Below are 13,420 nucleotides of genomic sequence, written 5' to 3'. Positions count from 1 at the left end.
AAAGATTCACTGTGGGTTTGATTAGGGCATTGTAGCATGAGAAAAAAGATGGTCTGAATACAAGGAAGACATAATAAACCCAAACAAAAAGCAGTGAATTCTTGAATGCATAGTACTCATTTCTTCTAACAGGTTCAAGTCCAGATACGCTATTCATATGTGAACTCCTAAGTTCTAGGAGACAGTAAAGTACTATCATATCGAAAGCTTGCTTACTAGTTCCAGATGTAAAAGTAGAGAAAGAGAAGGCATTTTCAGTAACTTTATAAGGAAGTAAATTGGGGCACTAAGATGTGATGGGATTTGCCCCCTTTCAAATAATTATCCATGTACAGGCACAAAAAAAAATGATTGGTTCATTTGAGGAACTCAACAAGGGGCCTCCAGCCTCCTGGGCAGACTTTCTCCATCATTATATCACACTATCTAATTTACTTAATATATTCTCAGCTCTGCCTCCTGGGCACACTCTCTCCATCATTATATCACACCATCTAATTTACTGAATACATTCTCAGCTCTTCTCTTTATGCCTTATTCTCTTGATTCCTACAAGTAGGCATGCTTATATGGAAGCAAGTGGCTGGTTTCTATTCTAGATACACATCATTTGGGATTCTAGGGAGCAGTGAGTTATAGAAAGTGGTAATAACAACTCAGATTTAATAATGTTTTTAAGGTTTGCCAAGTGCTTTGCTCACAACAAACCCATGAGATACTTTTCCCATCAGTTTCCACCAATGTCAGATTCAGGATCTGCCTCTGAGTCTGATCCTCATTCCACTATTCTATGCTGTCTTTTTAGATCAGGAATAAATTATATAAATATTTTACACGTTGCACCTGTTTTCTGAAAATAATCAATAAAATCTGTTACACCCATAAGAATCCTGTGTGGAGGAGGATACCTACTTGGAACAACTGAACTGCATGTGCTTTTGGACCAATGATGTGAGATGTTTCCTGTAAAAGAACTGGCTCTCATGCATGTGTGCGCGCGCGCACACACACACACACACACACACACACAGTTACTGGAATAGACTGATTGCATATATTCAGCTAAATTCCCTTGAGCAATTTCACATAGCATTTAGACTTAGCAGACCTAAAACATATAACAGGCCCAGAGAAAAAGTAAGAACTTTGAAGATTTAGAGTTTTGTTCCCCTGCATGTGAATAACAACCTAAATTCCAGCAAAATGTAAACACCTCGAGGGTTGGAACAATGCCCTTTACTCCTAGTGCTTAACAGAGTACCTTGCAATAGGAAGTTAACAAATATTTGTTGAATTAAATCATTAACTTTCCTAGGAGTTACTTATGCCAATTAAAATATAGAATAGGAAGGAAATGAGCATTTATTAAATATGTCTATGTGCCAAGCACTGTGCTAAGCACTTTATAAAAATTATTTCATTTGATTCTCACAACAACCCTGGGAGGTAGGTAGCTATTATCATCTTCATTTTACAGATGAGCAAACTGAGGCAAAAAAGTTGAGTGACTTACCCAAGGTTGCATGACTAGTATCGGAAGCTACATTTGAACCCAGGTCTTGGTGACCCCAGGCCCAGTGCTCTATCCACTTTGCCTCTTAGCTGCCTCCTAGTATAACACCAATCCCACCTCCATCCATCCAATTCCTCAATGTGTTTATTGAAGTCAATAATTATCCATCCGTTCACGCCCAGTATCATACTAGGGTATATGATGGGGAAAAAAATCGGAAGACCTGCTTCCTGTCCTCAGAGACCTTAACAATCCAGTAGAAAAGACAAGATTTTTATGTATGTATGTATATGTATTTATAGTCATACACACACAAAAAAAAATGCTTAAGATCTACAATTTCCTCAGTGTAGAAATTTAGGAATAAAACCTCACTATAGGAATTTCCCCTGCATAGGCAGAACAAAATTCATCTTTGATTTAGTAGATGGGTCTTACGGAGTTGACTGAAGCCCAGAAAAGGTTAGTGACTTGCTCAGGGTCATATGGCAAATCAGTGCCAAAGGCAAGACTTAAACCAAGACCTTCAATCTGAACTATAATCCAGGAGAGGCGATATCAGTATGACAGAGAGAGCACTGGATTTGGAATCAGAGGACCCAGGTTCAAATCCTGTCTATGGAACTATCTGCGTGACCTCGGGTAAGTTCCTTAAGCCCTTTGGATCTCAGTTTCCTCATCTTTAAAAATTAGTAGGTTGGACTAGATCACCTCTGACACCCCGTCCAGTTCTAGGTTCTATGACTCCACGATCCATTCCATCCAATCAAATCAATGAGTATTGTTTAATGTGCACCAGGCACTGTGCTAGGTACTTGGGATACAAGTACATATGTTAGAGAGTCCCTTCCCTGATGGAGTTTATATTCTACTACGGAACTACAACATATGCAAAAAGAAGTCAAAATAGAATATGTGCAAAATAAATACAAAGGAATTTCGGGGACAATAATGTATTAACTGGAGGAATCGGGAAAGACCTCTTGTATCTTTCTCATTATTTCATATAGTTTTACATCTATGTATTACATCTCTATCAACATCTGGACCTATGGTTTTATCAGTGTGGGAGCTGTGTAGAAATTCCTCCACTGATGCAAATAGACTGACTAGTCTGTAACTTGTAGCCAGAGAATTGCTTGGGGGACTGACGGGTAAATGACTTACCCAGAGTCACACACCTAGGAAGAATCAGAGGCAGAACTCGAACTAGATTTTCTTGATGCCTCAGACAGCCCTATATATACACCACGTCATCCTGCCTATGCAGACATACCAAAAAACCCACCAAAAAACAAACCACAAGCAAAACCATGTCTAATCAAGTGCAACGAATCCTATCTATCCCTTCCACTTTCTATTCTAATTGCCATCTCCCAAATTCATGCCTTTAATCCCTTTCACCTAGAATTACTACAGTGGTCTCAACTCATCTACTGGTCTCCAGTATCTCATCCATCCAAACCTGCACACTACTGTTGGAATAACTGGCCTACAGCATAGCTTTAGATCAGAGCTGATCTAACACCTTCCATGTTTCTCTGTTGCTTTCAGAATAAAGGTTAAACCCTTAATTCACCATTTTGAGATTAGGAACTTGTTTCTACAAATGTCCTGACAAATGCTCAAAGGATTTTGAGTTGGGAGGAACTTGAATGATCACCTAAGAGATCATTTAAGAGGCCACAGACCACACGGCACACTGGCGAGAGCAGCGGACCTGGTATTGGGAGACCTAGATTTAAAATCTGACTGCAGACACTCACTAGGTAGATAAGCATGAGCAATTCATTTAATCTCTCAGACTCAGTTTCTTCATTTGTTGACTGGGGATAACAATATTTGTACTATTTATCTCACAGGGTCATTGTGACGAAAAGCACTTGGTAAACCTGAAAGCACTCTATTTGAGTTATTATCACTAAATCCAACCACATCCTTCTCTTTTACACATGAGAAAGCTGGGTCCCAGAACAAGGAATCGATTTGCCCAAAGACATACAATTATTAAGTGGCATAGCCAGGATTCGAGGCTAGTGTTAGCTCCACTATACCACACTGCTCCCCCCGCCCAAGGATGTTATCCATCTTTTACATGAAGACCTCGAACAATGAGAAACTAACCATGTTTACACTTTTGGACAACCCCTGACTGGTAGGAAGTGTTTTTCTTCCAACAATCCATACCATGTCGTTAGAAGGAATGGCTAGGGTGTGCCAGGAACAGGAGAGAAAAGGATACCTAAGCAGTTGTAGGGATATGACAAGTCTGGAAAGGGAGTTCAGAAAAAGAATGGGAAAGGCACAGTGTTTCAACTTGAGGAAATCAGTCAATGTGTCATGTCCCAGAACTGCCAAGAAACATAAGCTGCAGCCTGAACCAGCCAGCCAGGCATGTGCTGGAATGCTGCCCAGTCCCTACAGGGAGTAAGAATAGCATATTCCTCAATTATACCAACTCAACACTAAGGTCATACTATGTGCAAGGTATTGGAGATGCGAAACAAGACCCTCCAAAATACAATACTTATGGCCCTTCAGAAAAATTGATTCCCTATCCAATAGGCTCTTATAATGATGAATTTAGACCTTGTCCAGGGGATCTGAGGCACAAAATCCCCTGATACATAACCCTTCCATTCTTTCTCCCTTCTACCCAGCCCATTACACAAGCTAGCCAGGAGGATCAGCTAAATAAAGATTCTTGGAATATTCCAAGAAATTCATAGGGGTACTGGCTGGGCAATAAGGGAATAGGTCATTTCTCTTTATATTCCCTTGCTATTTTCCACCTAGAGCTGGCCCTAGTGAGTATTGCAGCAAGTGCTCACAGGACTCATCATTCCTCCTAATCTCAGATCTTCTGTCCTCAGAGGTACCAGGGTGGGGTCAGGCAGAGGAAGATCCTGCTGTTCTGGTACTTATGCCACAATCCTGGGGTCCCCCCACCCAGAGTATTAAAGAAAAAATTGCCTGTGAAGGAGGAAAGGGACCTCAGGCTAGCTGTAGTTTCCCTCATTTTAGAAGTCTCAGCATCATAGGGACTACTAGATATAGGCTTGGTATGTCTATGGGATAATCTAACTCTGACATTCTATATACAATGGGTGCTGTAGGAATGTCTGCAGATGGTAACAATAGATAGATATTGCCCCTGCTCTCCAAAAGCTCCCAAAAGAAACGGAGAAACGGAGTTTGCTATCCTGCAAACCCCACCACAGTCCAGGTATTTCTATCCAAACCAGCTTTCTTCTGCTTTTCCCTTACCTTCATTGAAGGTATCTTCAGTAGAGATGTGGGTGAGTGGGGACTGAGGCCGGGAGTCCCCACATAGGGAGTAGCTGTGCTCTGCCTGGATGAGAGGAGCAGGAGAGGCTGGAGATGGCTCCACCTCCATCATCTCATTCTTCTCAGAGAGGAAGGGATCATTCAAAAGCTGGCCCAGGACATTTTGGGAAAACTCATCCAGAAGCTCTGTGAAATGCTGTAAAACACAGGATGGTAGAACTCAGTTTCTGATAAAATCAATGACTTCATGCAGAAGCACAGTTAGGGTGGGTCAGTGGGGCTTTGAACCCAAGTCGGTGACATTAAGGGCATATAACTCCTGCAATAATCCTCCAACCTACAAGACCAGATACCACCCTTAGAGTCCAGGTGCCATAACACCCTTCTCCTACTACTGTACCCCCAATTTGCCCCATCTTCCTGTCTTCTCCAAGAAGAGTCAGGGGTCAAAGGCACAGGCTAGACTCTGGGGAATTACCTGTTTCCTCTAACAGTGTTTTCCCATTGGGGAGGATTGCTTTTCTTTGCCTTGAGGTGTGGTGCTGGGCACAGGTACCCAGGTTACACCTGTTGTGAGAGATATCCAGGATTCATGGTAATATTGAGATATGCCACTGAGGATTTGCCTAAACCCCAAGTGAGCTTTCCTCATCCAGTCCATCCTCCTCCTTCCCCTGGCAGCCTTTCCAACCATGGTATCCCAGACTTTCTGCTCAGAAAAGTTATCCTGGGGTCTCCTTCTTCCTCTAACCCACAGAGGTACTTCAGGGCTTTCCCCCTCGAGAGGTTTTATGTCCCAAAATCTATTTTTCTCAGGCACTAAAATGCCTAGTCACAGCTCTGACCCGCCATTTACACTCTGGGACCTAAGAAGAAAATGGCTCCTGGAAAGTTAGAATTGGCCAACAGAAGCTAATGACTCCATGAGACATTAAGAAATAATCAAAGTCAAAAGGAGAAAATGTGAAATATCTCATAGAAAAAAACATCTGACCTAGAAAACAGATCAAAGAGAGATAATTTAAGAATTATAACCTAATCCTAATTAAAATTTTATTTTTTTTTTACAAAATAGCTATTAGTATTAATTGTAAAAAGCTAGAAATAACCTAAATATCCAAAAATAGGGGAGATGGCTAAATAAATTATGGTACATTAATGTAGTGAAGTCATATAATGCCATTAAGATCAACAAATATGAGGAATACAGATAAATCTGGAAAGAACTTTATGAACTTATTCCAAGTGGCAAAAGCAAAGCCAAAAGAATGGATTATGTACTTATAATGACCCTATAAGAGGAAAATTGAATGAGAGAAATCAAAGTAGCCTGAGTTTAAGGTACTTAAAAGGAGTGATAGAAAAGTAGTTCCTTTACACTTTATTTGTCCTAAGTAATTAAACTGTCAAGTCTTACTTACTCAGTGTGATTGGTTGCACTGGTGGGCAATGTTGCTTAAAATTTTAAAAGGCATTCAATTTAAAAATAAAAAGAACATCAGAAAACTGTCTTCCCTGCATTGATTACCAGACACTTAATCAGTTCAATATGAAAAATAAGTCCTAGTTCCCCCTCATCTTCTCAGAATTCTCTGAATCCCTGTAACAATTAGGGACAATTTGGTGTTATGGATGAAATGCTGGACTGGGAGTCGGGAAGCCCTGGGTTCAAATCCTGACTCTACCATTTCCTCCCCATGTGACCCAAAGATAGCTACTTAGCCTTTCTAGACCTACCTCAGGTTCCTCATTCTTAAGACAGACAAGAGTCAGACTAGATGATGTCTAAAGTCTCTTCCAACTCAAATTCTAGTATCTGTGGTTTCATAAATTAGCCTTCCAAAAAGCCTCCAATCTTGTTCCATACAACATGTGGGCATTTTGAATGGGAGGTTCTGCAATGCTCCAACAATCTATCAGCACCATGGTAATGATATCCTCAGAGAGTTTCTCTGTCTTTAACACTGCAAGCTTCTCCTCTAAGCTACATGAAAAAACCCTCAACCACTTTATAATTCTGACACTCAGATGCTTTTTTTTTCCAAGCTAAAAGAAACACCTTCCACAAGGCCTCCAAGTGTATCCACTACATATGAAACCCCATTTAAAAAAAAAAGTGCACTGGAGGAAAAGTGTAGAATTTGGGTTTTTTTTTTTTGTCCCATCATCCATGGGACAGCAAAGGCTTTTTTTTTTTTTTTTGGAGGAGAAGGGAAGGCAAGGCAATTGGGGTTAAGTGACTTGCCCAAGGTCACACAGCTAGTAAGTACAAAGTGTCTGTGGCCACATTTGAGTTCATGTCTTCCTGACTCCAGGGCCGGTGCTCTATTCACTGCACCACCTAGCTTCTCCCAAAGGCTTTACAGAATAGAGTCACTGGACTGAGAGTTGTGGGTTTCCTTTACACTCAGCCAATAATCAGCTACATAACCTGAAGCAAGTCACTCCAATTCTCTTGACTTTCCAGTTTAGTCAACTGTCAAATGAAAGGGCTGGACCTGATGCTTTCTAAGATCCCTTCTAGTGTATTCACAATGTTCATTCTATGATTCTAGGGGTGTGAGATAAAAGATTTGGAACCACCCATAGGTAGGGAAAACAGTTCCTCAAATCCACCCACTTCTACAATCATTCTGTAGGTAGTTTCTTTCAAAGATGACATTTAAAAGGACTGTGGAAAAAAGCACCTACTTCCTGTGCATCCTGGCCACCAAAGCCACCTTCGGTCAACTTAAGGTACCTTTAGCCTGAACCCTTGTTTGGTCCACTCTAACCTTTAGGTTATTAGTTAAATTTCATCAAAGATTATGAGATAATTAATCATTAGGTAATCATTAATAATGGTAGGAGATGCCTACAGTCAGAGGCACTGGGACTGTTCTATTTCCAAATCAGAGAACTCAGTAATCCTCCTATTCCTGATAATCAAAGAAAGAATTGGAAGGGACCTCTGATATCATTTATTGCAGACTATATCCCAACAAGATTTCCCCTCTGTGTTACCTCTCCTTGAAAACCTCCAGTGAAGGGAAATTTGACATCTAGCAAAACAACCCATACAACCCAATTGTTTGGAAGTTTTTCTTTACATCTGGCCTACATATACCTCCTGCTTCCTGCAACTTTCACATGCTGCTTCCAGTTCTGCCTCTTAGAGCCAAGCAGAATAAGTCTAATCCCTGTTCCATGTGGAATCCTTCAGATAATTAAAAACTGTTATCATGTGCTCTCTAAACAAATCATCCTCAATTCCTTAACATATGCTCAAAGGACACATTCTCCACTCCTCTTTGGCATAAGCTATAGTTTGTCTATGTTCTTCCTGAAGTGGAGCATCCAGAACTGAATCCAGTCCCCCAGGTGGGATCTTACTAGAGCAGAGAGTAGTAATGATGGGGATTGGAACCCCGAGAAGGAAAATACCATGTCTTTGGGATCTGGACCCCAAAAAGGAAAAGCCTCTGGACCTTCTCACAGGGCCCAGGTCCCTGGTGTCCACCTGGGGTACCCCGCCTTTCCCAGTTAATCCTTTCATCATTCTTTTTAGGGGTTCAGATCTCATCCCCATTAGTAAAACTATTTCCTCTCTCATTCTTTTCTATTCTATTCTCTCATCCAACTTAATTAACACAGCCCAAAAATTTACTGACATTTTTTGGCTCTGCCATGCCATACTGGTGATTCACATTAAGCTTGTAATCCACTAAGAGGCAATGTGGTACAGTGGAAATAACCTTGGACTCTGGAGTCAGAGGACCTAGGTTTGAATCTTACCATTTACATTTACTACCAATGTAGCCTTGGGTAGTGATCTTAGCCTACCTCAGTTTCTTCATCTATAAGATGAGAGGGTTGAAGTAGACATCTTAAGTTCCTTTCCAGTTCAACATCTAAGCATTGGAAGAGACCTCAGATATCATTTATTCCAGACTATAGCTCAACAAGGTTCCCCCTCTGTGTCACCTGTCCTTGAAAACTTCCAGTGAAGGGAAATTTGACATCTAGCAAAACAATCCCTCTATGGTCCTATGGTCTTTCTCATAGAATCTCTTATCTAGTCGCATCTCTCTGCACTCCATATTTGTGAAATTGATTATTAATGCATGGATAAGTTGTATTTATCCATACTAAACTTCCTCTTATTCAACTGGCTGATAAGTGTGGGTAGCTGAAATTTTAAAAATGCTAACTGCAATCTAGATGTTGGCCATTCCTCCCAAATTGATATCATTTGAAAATCTGACAAATATGGCTTCCTCAAAATAATTGATAAAAATGCTAAAAAGCACAGAGCCAACAAATCCCTAAGATCCTCCATCGGAGACCTTTCTCCTTCTTTACAACAATTACTCTGACTCTAGCCATAAAATTAGTTTTGAATTCGCATATCATCTAGCCTCTATTTATCTTGTCCACAAGGGTAGCAAGAGAAACTTTTTCAGCAAACACTTCGCTAAAATTGAATTATGTTATGTCTACAATATTCCCTCTGAGCTACCAGTCTAGCTACCCTGTCAAAGAAATACATTTTGTCTGGCATGACTTGTTCTTGTTGAAATTACAGTAGCTTTTAATGTTAAACGTTTCTCTTTCTAAATGCTCATGAATAAATAAATAAATGTTCTAGAATTTCGCCAAGAACAGAAATTAGGCTCACTGGGCTATAGTTTGCAAACTCGGTCCTTTCCCCCACCATTTTTTTTTTTAAAAATCAGGACATCTGAATGCTTCTAACCTGATGACACCCTTCCCATTCTCCAAAACATTTCAAAGTTCACCAATCACAGCTTCAGAATCAAGCCTGCCCATTTTCTTCAGTACCATAGAATGTAGTTTGTGGTGAACTAGGGACTTGAACTCATTAAGAGCAATTAAATGCTGCCTAATAGCCTCATAGATAATAGGTTTCCATACCCACCAACCATCCTTTCCAATCCAAAGGCCATTTTCCTTGGAAAACAAATTTTAAAAAAATTTGAATAGCTCAATCTCACCAGAGTCAATTATCCTCATCCTATTCACCCTAAAAGGCAGTCCAAATGCTTCTTTCGTCTTCTCTAGCTTTTAAGAGGTGGTTTTGTTTCTGTTTTTTAAATAATGCCTTGTTGTTGTTTATCACCAGTCTCAGTTGATTATGGTCTTTAGAGCTCCTGACTTGAGTCTTATAGGACCATAGGTACCACTCTCTTAAATTAGCCTTTCATTACCCCTAGTCTCCCTTTTTCATCATCTGGATAATTTATGCTTATGTCTTCAGAACTTCATTCTTGGGAGCTTCTCATCCCTCTGGATTTGACCTTCTCTGCAGAATATTAGGTCATTGAACTGAATCCTACCTATCCTTTTTCTGAATGCCTTGAAATCCACTCTCCCCAAATCTAGGCTGAAGATGATTCTGCCTGTTTGTCTTCACCTTCTATATTGTGGACTCTATAATAGATCGGCCACTTGCCCACAATTGAACATCATGCTATTTCAGCAACTGGTCATTGTTGGTAAGACTCAAGTTTAGAATAGCAGCCCCTCTAATCGCTTCTTCCATCTGTTAAAGGTAGACAGTAAGATAAGTCAGTAAGCTTGCTGTGGTTTTTGGCGGACAGAGAGCTACAGCAAACATCTGGATATCTGAAGTGCCCTCTTCACATGACTCCATGCCAAACTTGTGATCTGGGTCCTCAAACTCTGGATTTAATTCTTTCTCCAGCTAGTCTGTAGTACACATCTATGACAATCATTTCCATTTCATTCGCCACTGACCTTTACTCAAATAAATATGCTTTCCAGCATCTTTCTCCACCCAGGTGCTGGCCATCTCACATGAGTATACCTTCTTAATATACAATGCGGCTCTCCTGCTCCTTTGATCTAGTCTGTTCTTTTATTCCAATCATGGCTCCCATTCCATTAAGGCTCTGTAGCCATAATGGCCTTTGTTTTCTTTGAATGACTCAGCTTACCTCATTGAGCCTCTGGACACTGTGGCTTGCTCTTCCGGGGCAGGAGGCCCGGGGAGCATGCCGGGAAGCAGACAACTTCCTGTGTGAGGAGTCATGGGGCTGGCTGAGGGGAGGTGTTAACCTCTACCCTAGGGGGAGGGGCCAACTCAGGAACCAATCGGCCCTGGTCATTAGGGCGGAGCTTGATGATGTCAGAGACCCTGTAGGAGGGGAGAGGACAGCTCGAAGAGCTTCCTCTCTTTTCCTTTTCCGGTTGGAGCCAGAGGCAGTTACAACGACCGTTACAGAGGCAGTTACGACCGTTACATCGTCAGTTTCAGTTGCAGCTTCAGTTTCAGAAACAGACACAGCTGAGGCAGGAGCTGCCAGCAGCAGAGCTGATCTACGGGAGGAAGCTGAACAAAGACTTCAGTCCAGTGGGTAATCTTATTACCATCAAGGGGGAAACATGATTTTGCTTTACGCAATCATGTTTCTCTGTAGCCTCCTGGTTACTCTTTCAAGGCGTACCTATTGGGCCTGGAAGATTATGACCAACATATCAAAATGGGGCTTCTGGTTCATGGGTTGGTTACTGTGGAGCCTAAATAAATGTTTTGATTCTTCTGCCTTCTACTTTGAGAGTTTCTTCTATCCGGCGATTCCGAACCTTTCAGACATGTTTATGATCCTCTTTGAGATTATAAACTCGGCCCTCCTGATACATTTGGCGTCACGAACAGGATCGCTAGGTATAAGATCTCTATTTAGAAGCAGAACAATTTCAGAGGAAGAGATGAATATCCCAGGATGGGAGGATCCATTTTATTCCTCCCTAGCAAAAGAATTGGCTAAAAAAGCTGGACCCTGTGAAAACTGGGAACCAAGGCTACGGAGAGGAGATCCTAGGGATTTGGAAAAGTGTTTACGAGAAGTTGGGATTCAGTCAGGGGCATCACTATCTAGGCAAAGCTGGATAGTGTTATCAGCCTACCGGCTAGTATACGAAAGATTGAGATTAAGTGAAAGACATAGGGGCACTCCTACCCCACAGGAAGAAGAGGAATCTCAGATAGCAGGAGACCAAACTGACTCAAATGAGAACTTTTCTATTAATGTGGCTAAGAGCAACAGGAGACCAAAAAAGCCCAGAGTGCATTTCAACCCAGCCCAGAAAGAGCCGGCTGAGGCACAAAACACTACTGGGGTTCGGGATGTGCCTCACACAGAGAATAGGAGATGGTTAAATGATCAGACAAGGGCTCGACCCATACAAAGGAGGAAGACAGAAACCCGAGGTGAAGATTCAGTTACAAGGGAAATTCAGGAAGATTTCTCACCGCAAGAGGTCACAGATATTTTGAGTAGATTCAGCCAAAGAATAGGAGAACCATTGATATCTTGGATGGTAAGACTCAGTGATCAAGGGGCCGGTGGAATATCAGTAGATGGGACAGACTGCATGAGATTCATAGGTATCAGCCATGATCCTCTAGTTCAACAAGCTTTTAGGGAACATCATCAGCAAGGAGATGGTGATAGCAGGACTACTCTGTTGGCATTAGCCGCTGTGGGATGCAATAAGAGATATGCTACTGATTCTATGTGGCCCACTGAGCACAGACCCTGGTATTCACTTAGAGATTGTATCATGAGACTAAAGGAGGAGGTAATGAAGACTGCCATTATGACAGGAACTGCAGACAAATATTACAATGATTCAATGGAACTGCCTCATAGGAATTTAATAATTAGGACAGCTCCCCCTGCTTATAAACAACTAATTTTGAATTTATTACTTGGAGAAGTAGGGAGCCGTCTTACAACAGTGATAAATAAGATTTTACAGTTATATGACTTAGGTGACTGGGGAAGGGATAGATCTCCTCAAGAGAGAAGGGTGAATAACCAGCAAACTTGGCGCCAAAGGAGAGTAACAAGGAAAGAAATGTTTACTACTTTATTGAGAGCAGGGGTAGGTTTTGAAATGATAGATGGAATTCCAACCAATGAATTATACAGAATGTATAGAGGACTTGATAACACGAGAAATAGGGAAATAAGAACTGCTCCTGCAAGCCTACAAGCCACTCAGACTGAAGGTGACCTTGTGTGATTAACGGATGAAAACTTGTACATTTGGGGAAAGGCTGGGAGGACAATCTTAGTCTATATCTAGGGTGGGATCCTCTTGGCTTCCTCATTATGTTCCTTTTGAAAAGAAACATTTCCCACCTGAGTTTGGCTCTGATGTTGGATCTTTGCATAATTGAAATCTCAACCAAACTTGAGATGATTTTATTTGAAGAATTATAGTCTATACTTGTCTATTCTTTTTGTCCTTTGTTTTGGCTAACCTTGTTGCTAGTTTTGTTTCCTTCAGGCTTAAGCACCCTGCACTTTCTGGTGACTGCCTAAGCATGTAGCATTCTTGGAATTCCTGCCAGCTCGTTAAAGAAATGACCTCTGGAATGGGACTTTTTGGGGGCAGGGCCATCTCTACATCCAATTTCAGCATGAAGAAGCTATGGAAAATGAGACCTTCACCCCTCACCCCAAGATTTTGAGCCCCAATCGTTCAAGGGGGGTGGAAATGATGATAGTGTTCTGTTTACTTATTTTGTGTTATCCTTGCTGTGTTGTTTTATTGTTATGATATTATTGATCCTATGTAATGGATACA

General features: G+C 41.2%; 1 protein-coding gene across 1 annotated transcript in view; it reads right to left on the bottom strand.

Moving 5' to 3' along the window:
• CREB3L2 (cAMP responsive element binding protein 3 like 2) overlaps nt 1-13,420 on the bottom strand; it is a 173,066-nt gene that overhangs the window by 69,991 nt on the left and 89,655 nt on the right. Inside the window, exon 2 of the mRNA XM_036760362.1 lies at nt 4,781-4,997. Within this exon, the coding sequence (XP_036616257.1) occupies nt 4,781-4,997 (217 nt within the window). The remainder of the gene's footprint in view (nt 1-4,780; nt 4,998-13,420) is intronic.

Source organism: Trichosurus vulpecula, chromosome 5 (genome assembly GCF_011100635.1).
Source record: "Trichosurus vulpecula isolate mTriVul1 chromosome 5, mTriVul1.pri, whole genome shotgun sequence".
NCBI lineage: Eukaryota > Metazoa > Chordata > Mammalia > Diprotodontia > Phalangeridae > Trichosurus > Trichosurus vulpecula.
The sequence above is the reverse complement of the archived record's forward strand: the minus strand, read 5'-3'. Positions and strand labels throughout refer to the sequence as shown.